Raw genomic sequence first — 15,158 nt, forward strand, 5'->3', positions numbered from 1 at the left:
GTGCCACTGAATTCACCTGTGCCTCAAGTGACAGTTCTGGATCCAAGAGCACCCCCAAACTACGAACCTGATCCTTTAGGGGGAGTGCAACCCCTCCAGAACAGGTTGAATATCACCTAGCCGGGCAGACGAACCACCCACTAACAGTACCTCTGTCTTGTCTGGATTGAGTTTCAGTTTATTGGCCCTCATCCAGTCCATTACCGTGCCCAGGCACTGGTTCAGAACAGCCACTGCCTCACCTGGGTTTGATGAGAAAGAGAGGTAGAGCTGGGTGTCATCTGCATATTGATGGCACCTCAGTCCACACCTCCGGATAACCTCCCCCAGCGGTTTCATGTAGATGTTAAACAGCATAGGGGATAAAATAGAGTCCTGTGGAACCCCATGGCACAATTGCCATGACACAGAGCACTAATCCCCTAGCACCACCTTCTGGAATCGGCCATCCAAGTAGGAACAGAACCACTGCAGTGCAGTGCCTCCAACTCCCAACCCAGACAACCTATCCAGAAGGATACCATGGTCGATGGTATCGAAAGCCGCTGAGAGGTCCAGGAGAATCAACAGGGTCATACTGTCCCTGTCCCTCTCCCAGCAGAGGTCATCCCACAGGGCGACCAAGGCAGTTTCCATTCCAAAACCAGGCCTGAAGCCCGATTGAAATGGATCTAGATAATCCATTTCATTCAAGAGTGCCTGGAGCTGTCCTACAACCACCCGCTCAAGCACCTTGCCCAGGAAGGGGATGTTGGCCACTGGCCTATAATTGTTAACATCCTCTGGGTCCAGGTTAGGCTTTTTCAGGAGTGGTCTAATTGCCGCCTCTTTTAAAGCAGCAGGCACCACTCCCCCTCTCAAGGAGGAATTTACAGCCTCCTGGACCCAGCCAGATATCCCCTCCTTGTTTGATTTAATAAGCCATGAAGGGCAAGGGTCAAGCACACAAGTGGTCGATTGGACTTGGCCAAGCACCTTGTCCGCATCCTCAGGCCTCAGTAACTGAAACTCATCCAATAAAACTGGACCAGACAGTGCTCTGAACGCCTCTACCAATGGAACTGCATTAATTGTGGTGTCCAATTCATGACGAATCTGAGCGACTTTATCTTCAAAGTGCCTTGCGAACTTATCACAGCGTGCCACCGAGGGTTCCACTGTCTCTCTCCCTGGCCCAGAATGTAACAGGCCACGAACCACTCAGAAAATCTTCGCTGGACGATACTGAGAAGATGCAATGCTGGTGGAAAAGAACTGTCTCTTTGCCACCGTCACCGCCACAGAGTAGGCTTGATAGTGGGCTCTTACCTGTGTTTGGTCAGACTCAGCACGAGTTTTCCTCCACCTGCGTTCTAGCTGTCTCCCCTCTTGCTTCATTGCCCTCAGCTCAGGTGTATACCAAGGAGCTGGCTGGGCTCTGCTCAGAGGGAGAGGGTGCTTGAGCGCAATCGTGTCAACCGCCCGAGTCATCTCTGCATTCCACAGAGCGACCTGGGCTTCGACAAGAGCACCAGCCATACCAGCAGGAAAATCCCCCAGAGCCTCCTGGAATCCATTAGCCTCCGGGGGCAGACCATTTTAATAGGTCCCCCACCCTTGCAGAGGGGGAAGGCTGCCAGGAGTCTAAACCTCAGTAGGAAGTGATCTGACCATGACAAAGGGACAGATGTTAATTCCTCCACTTTCAGATCACCATCTTCCTGCGCAGTCGAGAAAACCAGGTCAAGCGTGTGTCCTTTTATATGCATTGGGCCGATGACATGTTGGGACAGCCCCATGGTTGTCATGGCGGCCATGAAGTCCTGAGCCGCCCGGGATACAGCAGCCTTGGCATGGAAGTTGAGATCCCCCAGGACCATCATCCTAGGGGTCCTCAACACCAAGTCTGAGACCACCTCTGTCAGCTCAGGCAGAGAGTCTGATGGGCAGCAGGGTGGGCGGTACACCAACAGAATCCCTAATCTGTCCCGGGTACCCAACACAAGGTACAAACACTCAAGATCTGCACTCGAATGAGCAGGCAGTCTAGAGAGGGAGACTGAATTCCTATAGACCACAGCAACCCCCCTGAAGTCAGTGTTGGTGCTGCACTGAGTACCCAGGAGGGCACACCTGGGAGAGAGTGACCCCTCCCAGTTCCCCCACCCAGGTCTCAGTAATACATGCCAGGTCAGCCCCCTCATCCACAATCAAATCATGGATGAGGGAGGTCTTATTTTGGGCCGACCTGGCATTCAGCAGCAGCACCACCAGGCCTGAGGGCAGACTGGTAAGGCTGCCAGGAACCACCAGGTTGGGGGAAGAACCAGAAGAGGGGACAGCTGTAAGGTGTCTAGCCCCTCTTCTCAGCTGGCCTGTTAATCCCCCAATGCCATACCTCCCCCTGCCCATGGCCACAGTTACGGTGGCACCTCCCCAACCCCCTGAGTTGCTCAATAGTCCTCCCAGGCACATATTAAAATGTTAGGATATAAAATATACAACACTGTAAAAGAATATAAAAGAGATAAAAGAGAACAGCAGCTAAGAAGGAGCAGATAAAATATACATTTGCCCCTTTCTCCCTGGCCTTTAAAGCTGCTGCCCTCTGCTGCTGATATTTGCTGCTGGTATCTGTGGCTGCTGGTGTCTCTGGAGAGGTGGGCGGGCGGGTCTTCAGGTGCTGTTCCATGCAACTCCAAGTACAACGCTAAGTGCGCACTTAACGTCGCACTTGGCGTGATGTCGAGACGCTGCCTCTGGCAGCCCCGCCTTAAGTCCTGTTTGGTGGGGGCAGAAGCAGGCTCAGGGTCCACCTGGTACAGCTGGCGTCCTCCTTCCCACAGGCTCCTTCCTGAGCAGCCTCTGGCAGCCCCGCCTTAAGTCCTGTTTGGTGGGGGCAGAAGCAGGCTCAGGGTCCACCTGGTACAGCTGGCTGGTCCTCTTTCCCACAAGATTCCTTCCTGAGCAGCCTCTGGCAGCCCCGCCTTAAGTACCTGTTTGGTGGGGGCAGAAGCAGGCTCAGGATCCACCTGGTACAGCTGGATCAACAAACCAGTTCTAGCAGTTTTAGTCTCCACCAGAAGCAGGACTTTTGTAAAGCTAGTGAGTCTTAATTACCGATTCAAGACCAAGCCGACCCAGACTACTTTGTGACAGAACAGGAAATAACCTGGTTTGCACAACAGGACCCATGGGATGTTGCATTTTTACTATGAGGCTCCTTCAAAGGTTGTGGTGTGTGACATGCGAACACACTGGGGTTAAACAACTCAGCAGTTAACCCCACAACAAGCATCCACTCTTCTACTTGTCCCTGACTGTCCTAGGGTTGTGTAACCTATGGGCATTCCCAATACACATTGGGAATGTTGTTGTTGTTGTTCAGTCGTTCAGTCGTGTCCGACTCTTCGTGACCCCATGGACCATAGCACGCCAGGCCTTCCTGACCTGCGCTCTCTCCCGGAGCGTGCTCAAGTTCATATTCATTGCATCGGTGATGCTATCTAGCCATCTCATCCTCTGCCGTCCCCTTCTCCTTTGGCCTTCAGTCTTTCCCAGCATCAGGGTCTTTTCCAGGGAGTTTTCTCTTCGCATTAGGTGGCCAAAATATTGGAGCTTCAGCTTCATTATCTGTCCTTCCAATGAGCACTCAGGGTTGATTTCCTTTAGGATGGACTGATTTGACCTCCTTGCAGTCCAGGGCACTCGTAAGAGTCTTCTCCAGCACCACAGTTCGAAAGCATCAATTTTTCGGCGCTCAGCCTTCCTTATAATCCAGCTCTCACAGCCATACATTACTACTGGGAAAACCATAGCTTTGATTAGACGGACCTTTGTCGGCAAGGTGACGTCTCTGCTTCTTACTATGCTGTCTAGGTTGGCCATAGCTTTCCTCCCAAGGAGCAAGCGTCTTTTAATTTCATGGCTACAGTCACCGTCTGCGGTGATCTTGGAGCCCAAGAAAGTAAAATCTGTCACTGCTTCCATTTCTTCCCCTTCTATATGCCAGGAAGTGATGGGGCCAGATGCCATGATCTTCGTTTTTTTAATGTTGAGTTTCAAACCAGCTTTTGCACTCTCCTCTTTCACCCTCAACAAGAGGCTCTTGAGATCCTCTTCGCTTTCTGCCATTAGGGTGGTATCGTCTGCATATCGGAGGTTGTTGATAATTCTCCCAGCAATCTTAATTCCGACCTCTGATTCATCCAACCCGGCATTTCTCATGATGTACTCTGCATATAAGTTAAATAAGCAGGGTGACAATATGCAGCCTTGTCGTACTCCTTTCCCAATTTTGAACCAATCGGTTGTTCCATGTCTGGTTCTTACTGTTGCTTCTTGACCCTCGTACAGGTTTCTCAGGAGACAGGTAAGGTGGTCTGGTACTCCCATCACTTTAAGAATTTGCCACAGTTTGTTGCGATCCACACAATCAAAGGCTTTAGTGTAGTCAATGAAGCAGAAATAGACGTTTTTCTGGAATTCTCTTGCTTTCTCCATGATGCAGCGAATGTTGGCGATTTGATCTCTAGTTCCTCTGCCTCATCGAAACCCAGCTTGTACTTCCGGTAGTTCTCGGTTCGCATACTGCTGAAGCCTAGCTTGTAGGATTTTGAGCATCACCTTGCTGGCATGTGAAATGAGCGCAATGGTGCGGTAGTTTGAACACTCTTTGGCGTTGCCCTTCTTTGGAATTGGAATGTAAACTGACCTTTTCCAGTCTTGTGGCCACTGTTGAGTGTTCCAGATTTGTTGGCATATTGAATGCAGCACTTTAACAGCATCATCTTTTAGGATTTTAAATAGCTCGGCTGGAATACTGTCATCTCCGCTAGCTTTGTTGTTACTACTGCTTCCTAAGGCCCACTTGACTTCACTCTCTAGGATGTCCGGCTCAAGTTCAGTGACCGCACTATCATGGCTATCAGGGACATTCAGATCTTTCCTGTATAGTTCTTCTGTGTATTCTTGCCACCTCTTCTTAATCTCATCTGCTTCTGTTAGGTCCCTGCCTTCTTTGTCCTTTATCATGCCCGTCTTTGCACAAAACGTTCCCTTGAGATCTCCAGTTTTCTTGAAGAGATCTCTAGTCTTTCCCATTCTGTTGTTTTCCTCGATTTCTTTGCATTGTTCATTTAAGAAGGCCTTCTTGTCTCTCCTTGCTATTCTCTGGAACTCTGCATTCAGTTGGGTATATCTTCCCCTTTCTCCCTTGCTTTTCGCTTCCCTTCTTTCGTGAGCTACTTGTAAAGCCTCATCAGACAGCCACTTTGCTTTCTTGCATTTCTTTTTCTTTGGGACGGATTTCGTTGCTGCCTCCTGAACAATGTTACGGACCTCCGTCCATAGTTCCTCAGGCACTCTGTCTATCAGGTCTAATCCCTGAAATCTATTCCGCACCTCCACTGTATATTCATCAGGGATATGATTTAGGTCATACCTGAACGGTTTAGTGGTTTTCCCGACGTTCTTCAATTTAAGCCGAAATTTTGCAAGAAGCAGCTCATGATCTGAGCCACAGTCAGCTCCAGGTCTTGTTTTTACTGACTGTATGGAGCTTCTCCATCTTTGGCTGCAAAGGACATAATCCATCTGATTTCGATATTGACCATCTGGTGACGTCCATGTGTAGAGTCGCCTCTTGTGCTGTTGGAAAAGAGTGTTTGCTATGATCAGCGTGTTCTCTTGGCAAAACTCTATTAGCTTTTGTCCTGCTTCATTTTGTACACCAAGGCCATGCCTGCCTGTTATCCCGGTGATTTCTTGACTTCCTACTTTAGCATTCCAAGATGTCCCTATGATGAAGAGGACATCTTTTTTTGGTGTTAGTTCTAGAAGGTGTTGTAGGTCTTCATAGAACCGATCAACCTCAGCTTCTTCGGCCTCAGTGGTTGGGGCATAGACTTGAATTACTGTGATGTTGAATGGTTTGCCTTGGATTCGTACTGAGATCATTCTATCATTTTTAAGATTGTACCCCAGTACTGCTTTTCCCACCCTTTTGTTGACTATGAGTGCTACTCCATTTCTTCTAAGGGGTTCTTGCCCACAATAGTAGATATGATGGTCACCTGAATTAAATTCGCCCATGCCTGTCCATTTTAGTTCGCTGATTCCCAAGATGTCGATGTTCAATCTTGCCATCTCATGTTTGACCACCTCCAGCTTACCTTGATTCCTTGATCTGACATTCCAGGTTCCTAAACAATATTGTTCTTTACAGCATCGGATTTTCTTTTCACCACCAGACACATCCACAGCTGAGTGTCCTTTCGGGTTTGGCCCAGCCGCTTCACTCTTTCTGGCGCTACTTGGAAATACCTTCTGCTCTTCCCCAGTAGCATATTGGACACCTTCTGACCTGAGGGGCTCATCTTCCGGCGTCATATCTTTTAGCCTTGTGATACGTTCCATGGGGTTTTCTTGGCAAGAATACTGGAGTGGGTTGCCATTTCCTTCTCCAGTGGACCACATTTTGTCAGAACTCTCTGCCATGACCTGTCCGTCTTGGGTGGCCCTGCACGGCATAGCTTATGGCTTCACTGAGTTACGCAAGCCCCTTCGCCACAACAAGGCAGTGATCCATGAAGGGGTACACATTGGGAATACACAATCCCAATGTGTATTCTATCACAATGATATTGATAATAATATAATAAGCATCATCTTAAGTTACTGCAGCAGCATAAATTGAAAAGGATTTGTATTAAGGATAGAATCTGCCCATACTGAGCACACCATAGATAGATAGATAGATAGATAGATACACCCCCCCCCCCACAAGCCCAAATGTGTTTTATACAACATGGCAGCACAGACTTAAATGCATTCCCCTAAGCCCTGTTTCTTCAGTCACAACCCCATGGAAGGATTTTTAATTAATTAGATTGGTGGGAATGGATTTAAAAAAATATTTATGCTGAGGGAAATGACCCACCAGTGCAGGAAGATGATCCCCTACCCACTCAGAAATGAACAAAGGAGATCAGCAACCACGAGCAGCAAGAAATAGTCAACAACAACAACAACAACAGTAAAATCATACTGGGATGATGATGATATTCTTGAAACTCTCTGTCTCAGCTTAAGCCACAGTGGCTTGTTTAAATCAGCAGCATGTGCCAGGCCTGTTCTTGGAGTATTTGAGGGTTGTTTCCCCCTCAAACAAGCCATGCCACCTGGGTTTGGACAACGTGTCAAGCAGCGCCTGGGTGGGTAACTAGGCTCATAGTGCCCGGCACGCACCACTAATTCAATCAAGCCGGTGCAGCTATTTAAGCTTGTTTGACTGTGCGAACTGGCCCATTGCCACAGCAAGAGGTTAAAACAGATTAAAGCCTAATCCTATGCATGTTTAGACAGAAAAAGGACCTCCAGCACCCAGCATCCCTCTAGCCAGCTCTGCTGGGAATTGTAGGACCTCTTTGGGCACATTTGGATGTCATGCTAAGCCATTCTGAGAAAAGGCCACAGTGGGTGGGTGGCTTGTTTATTACTCCTGACAGATGATCGCCTGCTTGGTGGTTTCCCATGGCTTGTTTCTTCCACAATCCCCCAGCCCACTGTTGGCACATATCCTGGTGTCCTTTTCATGGCAGCTTGTCGCATATTCTCATACCTATGGCAGGAAACCTTCCCAGCCCTGCTCCCATCGCTACCCCTTTTCGGAGCACTTACTTCATTTGTGTTTTTTTAATTATTTTTTCAGTGCTTTGGAAGTCTGCAAAAGGGTTTGTAATTTTTAAATTATTATTATTTTCCTGGTCCTTCACTAGTGCGTAGATTTGCCTGTTGGCTATGTGCAGCATCACCTTGTCAGTTCAAATTGTCAGTTCAGTGACAAGTTGTCAGTTCAAAGTGTAATAGCAAGAGGATGATGATAAGTAGGCGTTATTGTGCCTTCCCCCCCGCTTCAGTGCTCCTTTTTGGAGCAATTATTTCACTCCCATTTTTTTCTTTTTCGGTGCTTTTGAATTGTGCAAATGGGTTTGTATTTTATTTTAGCATTTTTTTCCCCAGTCCATCACAAATGTGCAGAAATTAGCCTGTCTGCTATGTGCAGCCTCGCCTCATCAATTTCTTTGCATATTACAGCTTTGGGAGGTCACTGTTAAGGGAAGCCCTGAAGTGGAGTAGTAATATACTAGGAAATAGACAAGGCGAGATTGCACATAGTGGATGGACGAATCTGCACGCTTGAGGAGGACCAGGAAAAAATAATTTTAAAAATTACAAAACCAAATTTACAAAATTACAGTTTGCATACTTCTGAAGCACCAAAAAAAAATGGTGGTGACTGAGTTACGGTCCTTCCAAAGTGCCATTTCAGCATCAGTGGAGGGGCAGACGTTACTGGCGAGGGAGGCTGGAGGCAGCACTGGCGAGATCGCGAGGAGTGGCACGAGCTTTTTTGTTGCTCTTGCGAGGTGGCTCTGTAGCCTCTTGGGACAAGCTATGCTCCTGGGTTTGGACATCACAACAATTCACCTGGAGAACAAGTCACGCTCAACAATGCTACTACAAGCCATGGGTTCTCAGGGTGGCTTGTGTGTGGCTAACAAACCACACTGAATCATCTGTGCTGGGTTCGCATGTCACCAAAAGCCATGCTGACACTAGCAAGGCTCACAACCGACTGTAGCTTATGATGTCATGAGAACCCAGTCTTTATGTCTAAACATGCATAGGATTGCACTGTTAAAGTCTTTGCTGCTCTCCTATAACTCAAGACAGAAGGCCAACTGAACGTCTTTGAGGAGAGAGTTCCACAGTCTGGATTGAGGACCCATTTATCTGAAGAACAAAGACTACAATAGAGCTGAGTGGTACTCTTTCTAATGGTTGGGTTGTGAGGGGGCGTGCCATCAGTTCTTTTTTCACTAGGAGTTCAGTTTTGCATTACAAAATGGTTTTATTCCCCTTTGGCCTCATTGTGAAACACATTTTTGAAAGATGAATTTTGTAAAATCTAGCATTTCTCTTTACATTGTGTTTCATGGAATTATTTTCTAGCTTTCAAGTCTTATACTAATGTAAAACACTTTTCTATCTACTGTAGTATTAAGAGTCCTATGACTCTAATGTCCATGCCTCTGTCCCATAAATATAACTACAGAAAAGTTCATGCAGTAGAAGAGAAAAAGAAAATGCTGATTAAGCATTGTAATTTGGGTTTCCATATCTCCTGTATAAAACACAGAGGATCTCGGGGTGGGGGGGGGGTTTCTATAAGCACGTATCCTGAAGGAAAGGAAACAGTCAGGAACTAAGTTATTCTGGCAACAATTACCTGGGAGTGAACACCATTGAACTTGGTGGGGCTTATTTTTTAGTAGACTTGCATAAGATTGCATTGTTAGATTGCCCTGTTAGATTGCACCATCATCACTGATAGTCATGGACATTTTCCCTCATTCAGAAGTTGTGTGCCCTCGCTTCTTACCAGCAGAATAAAACTGAATCTTGTAATGAATACTTACGGAAGAACTACAACTTATCTTGGTATTTCCCCCCCAATCCCATATTTGCTGAGATAAGCTAAATGTGAAGTTGCTTAACCCCTCCTGCACCCACCAGTTCTCCTGTACAAATGATCCTTCATGCCATTTTTCCTCCCACGTGGGTCTGCATCTAGTTTCAGCTGGGATGAAATATGTTTAAAATTGCCTTGAGGGGAGGGGGAGGTATCTGCAAGGAAGAATTAGTGGACATGGTGAGTAGAAGAAACGTTAAGCACTCTTTGTCCACTAATTCTCTAAAGTAAATGCTCCCGTCACTCATTATTGATACAGTCTGTATAACATGTAGTTCCCGGTTAGGCATGCCAAAGACATGAAAAAAATGTCATAATGATTGTACTATAGTTTTTAAGAGTCATATGACCCTCAGAGCACGAGTTGTGATTATGTATGACTAGAACAGTTTCCTGTTATTTCAAGATATAAGAAGGAAGCAAATGAAAGCAAAAGTATGGGCATTAAATTTGGATTATTTTCATGGAGTGTAATGGTATTATAGGTAAAAGGAACAATTTTTTGATAGGTGGTATGAATTCCTAAATTAGTTGTTTTAGCAACAATTTAGTTATTTCTCAGTTTTCTTGATTTCATGAAGCAGCCTGAAGTATGCCCCTAAACTGTTAATTTTATGACTGAAGAAATTAAAACATGAACTCTGCCTTAATTCTAAACATTGTTTATAAATTTAGTTTTCAGTTGAACTTATTTCCATGTCAGCATATTTATCAATGCAATTGTTATATCCAGTCATATCGTATGTGCTTTTTTGTTTTGGAATCTTCCATTCATTATTTATGTAGTCTGATTTTCATTATATGTAGTTGATAAGATTTTGTCTAGCTTGTATATACTCTGCACTAAAATAATTTCTCTGTTAGTGTAACACAAGTTATTGGTCAAGAAAGGGTTCAGTATTGTGACTTGTGTATGTTTTCCAAATGTGATTAATTGCCATATATTTGTGCCACTTTTATTAATAATGTGGAAGGGACACAGATAAATTTAGGACACTGAAGCCCCTTCCCCTGACCAGTTTAAATTGTGCCCAACCTTGCCTCTGGCTTTTGAAATTATCAGGCGTTGCCCATGCTCTTATATGCCTGTCTTTCATCCTTAATCCACAAGGTGTTTAATGGAAAGCTGTAAAGTTCTGAGTGGATTTCTGCTCACATTACTTATTTTTTATTTGTGCAGTACAGTTGTAGAATTGCAGAAATATGCACAGTCTTAGATATAGATATTAAAAAAAAAACCCTGACCATTGCAGAATGTTATAATTTGGAGAAGAATACAAAACATTTCTGATTAACCTTGCAGTATATACAAACAATATACGGTACAAGGATGCCAAAAGTATCAGTCTGTTAAAATGATTAATGGTGCAATATATATATGTCTACTCAAAACTAACTTCCACTGAGTTCAATAGAGCTTACTCCCAGGTAACTGGATATAGGATTGCAGTCTAAATTAACAAACTGTCTTGAGGGAAATGGGCAAATGCTATCTAAGATGTGGTATGTCATTTAAATAACTGTTTGCTTGCAGTTACTATTTTGGGATTGCATGCAAGCAATTTAAAAACTAAATCAATGTGTACTTTTTCCTGCCTGCATCTTTAATGTAATCTTTCACTCAAGTTTAGAGTACTTTTTGAATTATCTTAATCCAAAATTGTCAGATTATGAAACGTTACCACCAGATATAAAAATTCATTTTGTCACCCACACTTTCAATATGTTCCTTACTAGGTGTTATACACTGACTACATTGATGATTTTTCTTTTAACATAGGAGAAAGAGCCAGGCCTTTAGGGGTGGAAAGTTCTTGTATTTGCTGAAAAAGATCAGCCTTTTATGATATTCCTAAAATAGTTTCTAAATAACTGCTTGATAAGTTATACATATCCATAAGAGATGAATACCCTCAAAATTGTATTCAGATTTGCCAGAGTCTGTTTCAGGGGCCTTTCTCTTACTTTGAAACTTCCTCTGGGCATTCACTGAAGCAGTGTACTTCACAGCTATGCCAGTATAGTCAGCAGTCCTTTTTTGTGTTTAATGGAAAAGGGGCAAAATTTGAGCAATCCTGTACACATTTGCTGCTGCATTTATAGAACAACTGTACAGGCTTTTTGTTTCATAGTCAGCTGGCTGTGATTGTTACCAGAATTCTTTGTTAACAACTTTAGACTTCCATCTGGATTAAGGGCATGATTGTGATGGCAAAAGAATACTGATGAGGGAAAAAATAAACTTGTGATAGCAAATGAATAGCTATACCCATTAACCTTTTTCAGGCTCTTCATAAGTTAAATGACAGGCCAGTTGTATGCATATGCTGAAGTTTCCATCCTAGTGAGAGAAAAAGTATCAAAGGAATTCTTTTTAAATTGTCCTTAAAAATAAGGTCCAGTTGTGAGCCATTGTTTTAAAAAGGTTTTTCAGGAAGGAGAAATCTATGATTGCATTTCACATTTGACAGAGGAAGATGTAGTGACGAGCTGCATAGTTCTAAATGAATGTGTTCCAGATAAGCCCGAGGCAGCCTTAACACATTCATCCCAGGCTTGCATTCATATTCTTCTGCTTTTAGAAACTACAGATCAATTATAGCATGGTTAATTTATTAAAGCTAGATACTATTACTTTTGAGTATAGACAACATAATATAAACCAGAACTTAATATTGTTTGTGATCCAAGGCACCATGGGCAGTGTTCTGCTCGTACATGGGTTTTTTTTAGCTTCAGATTGGAGCAACAGCCCATGAAGTGCAAGGGCTGCCATCAGAAGTGTTTTCTGCTTGTACAAGACAGTTGTAAAACATAAAGTTACTATGTTTTATTCAAGGAGACTAGCGGTGCAATGTACCATTTAAGATAAGTAACCTGTTATAGCTATGCAGATCTGGTGATAGTGCCTTAGCCAGCAATCCTATGTCCCCTAGACAGCTTCTGGAGGACATAGGATTTTTTGGTTTTGGGGCTCCAACCTCAGAACCAGGGCTCTGACCTCGGAGCCCAGAAATCGTGCTCCCTGCCCCCTTGTAGCTGGCACGGTTCTGTCCTCACTGGCTACGTTTCTGTGCTCAAAAATGGAGTGCAGAGATGGGGGAAAGAGGGCGGTCCCGGGGGACAGGAGGAGACCAGAGAAGTTGCATTATCCAGCTTCCTATGTGCTGTGCGACCTCCCTTCCTCCTGCTCCAAAGCTCGCTGACTAGACATGCGAAATCACTTGTCTAGCTAAAAATGCAGGGCAGCCAGAGCATTGCGGCGAGGATTGTCTCTGTTCCAGCTGCCCTGCTTTGGGTAGTCATCAGCCTCTGACTTCGGAGGCTGACTATCTCCGTAGGACTGCACCCTTAGTCAAATCACCCAAGGAGTAGCATGTGGAACAGGTTGTACAACACCTTATGGAACAGGAATTAAATGGATTCCTTATGGATTTCACACTTGCACGTGGGTAAAAATTGGGTTTCTGCAAGCTTTGCACATCACGGGTGGGAAACACGTGGCCTTCCAGATGTTGTTGGACTGCATCTCCCATCAGCCCTAGGAAGCATAGCCAGTGGTGAAGGATGATGGGAGATACAGTTCAACGACAACTGGAGGGACGTGCGTTCCTCATCCCCGCGCCAGCAGAATGACACCACTGGATACAACCCATTGCTTTCCCTTCACGCTTCTAACTCTTCCAACTCTTCCACATACCTCTTCCACCCTTAATTTCTGCCGTGCCCATTACACAAAAAGAGCTCCTTATAGTTGCTCTTTATAGGAAGTTCTCTGCAGGTCTGCTTTCTCAACCACTCCCCCTGTAATCCCCCTGCTCTGCCCCATCATATCTTCATCCTTTCCAAATGTGTTGTCTCCTTAAGTCCACATTTAAAAAATAGGAGGTAACATAAACTACAAAAATGTTTTCATAATGGAAAACCAAATTATATAGTTCTCAGTATTCGACAGTAGTGACTGTAGATTGGTCTCAAAAGCATTTGAAACATATAAATGATCAGAATTCAACCCAAACTATGAGTCCAGCTTGAAATAGGTAGGAGCAGCTATTGCAACTGTTGAATAATGCTATGGTAGCTGCACCTCCCCTGAGCTATCCTACTAATGAAGTAATCTTTCTTATACTTGAAAACTCGTTATATTCTTTCCCTTACTGTATTTGTATTATGTATTTAGGCAGTGCTTTCTAAAAGTTAATTTCTTTTTTCTTAGCTTGTAAAAGCAGCTAAATGGAGTCTGAGCAGCTGTTCCATAGAGGTTACTACCGAAATAGCTACAACAGCATAACTAGTGCAAGCAGTGACGAAGAACTTCTAGATGGAGCAGGTGTCATCATGGATTTTCAGACCTCTGAAGACGACAACTTATTAGATGGTGATGCTTGTATTGGTAAGTCAGTATAACTACTGTTTTATGATCTTTAATCCATTTCTCTTACATATGTGCATGCTGGGAGACTGGGCTTTTAGGATGTCCAGGTGATGCGCCCTTGCAGCACATCCTCTTTGGAACTGGTTGTGTGTTGTGAACAGAAACAGACTTGTTGGGATAAATATAATATAAAATTAATGGCTCAGTTCAGATGTCATAGCCAAACCATGGTCTGGCATTTGGGGCTATGCCTTGGGTTCACGTGCTCCACTTCCCCCTCTCACTTCCTGGTTCTGATAATAGTTTGCTGTGTTACATCCAATTTGGACAACCTGTGGTTACTGTAAACCATTGTTTGCCTCTAGAGTAGGATTGAACTGGGTCTTCAGTTCTGGTTTGGGAGCAAACTATGGTTTTTGGTAACTATAGTTTGCCCAAATCAAGCAACATGACTACAGATAATCACAAACCATGAAGAGGTTGGGGAGGGTTGAGTGCTTGTATGTCTGAATGGATGAGGGCTGCATGTGTGTGAGAAAGAGAGAGGGAGAAAGAGTTTAGGGGGGATTTTGGAGGGATCCTGAAAAAAGCAAGTGTGGTTTTTCATGTGCTTGCAGCAAGGAGAAGGGAGGGGCATATGTATATGTATGTATGCATGCATGCAGGATGGATACATGGTGTAGTTGTGTATGAATGGATGGATGGTGGTGGCTGAGGGCATGTGGTATGTGTGTGGTACAGAGAGAGAGAGAATGGAAATGTCTATGGGCAGTGAGCTGGAGTGTGAGTTTATGGGTGGTGATCCAGAGTGAGTGAGAAAAAAGAGATAGGTGGAAATAAGTTGGCTGCCAGAGAGTGAGGATAGAAAAAGAGTTTGCTTTCTGTGAAATAGGTTTCCATTGGTGCAGAAAACAATGGGTTCAGACAAGTTGGAGTTTAGACCCCACCTTGGCCTTGTACTCAGTCTTTGGGGCATACAAATTTTCCTGTGCGACTAGCCACACCTTCTGTGGCAGCTCTTTTGTGGTGGTGTCCATGACAGTTCCTCAAACTGCCAAATGTACCTGCAAGCCCCCAAAATGTGCCTACCCTGCTGTAGTGCATTTGATTATGAAATTTGCCATTACGTATCAGGCCTCTGATCTAATATGGAAAATCAACTTTAAAAAAAGAGATGTGCTAGTCTTCCTGATACATCATATTCTACACACTGTGCAAAGCTCGTTGGGTTACTTGTTCATCAAAACTCTCCTTAAAATGCTATTTTTC

The 15,158-nt window shown here is 44.5% G+C and overlaps 1 protein-coding gene across 2 annotated transcripts in view; it reads left to right on the top strand.

The window, feature by feature from the left end:
- Positions 1–15,158, top strand: part of CLCN3 (Cl-/H+ antiporter 3) — an 80,030-nt gene that overhangs the window by 1,588 nt on the left and 63,284 nt on the right. For both annotated transcript variants that reach the window (XM_084856429.1, XM_084856433.1), the window contains exon 2: positions 13,731–13,907. In XM_084856429.1, coding sequence (XP_084712555.1) covers positions 13,748–13,907 — 160 coding nt within the window. In that variant the 5' untranslated portion in view covers positions 13,731–13,747. The remainder of the gene's footprint in view (positions 1–13,730; positions 13,908–15,158) is intronic.

Source organism: Heloderma suspectum, chromosome 5 (assembly GCF_057233095.1).
Source record: "Heloderma suspectum isolate Gila_16-S chromosome 5, 16-S_ref, whole genome shotgun sequence".
In the NCBI taxonomy this organism is placed as follows: domain Eukaryota; kingdom Metazoa; phylum Chordata; class Lepidosauria; order Squamata; family Helodermatidae; genus Heloderma; species Heloderma suspectum.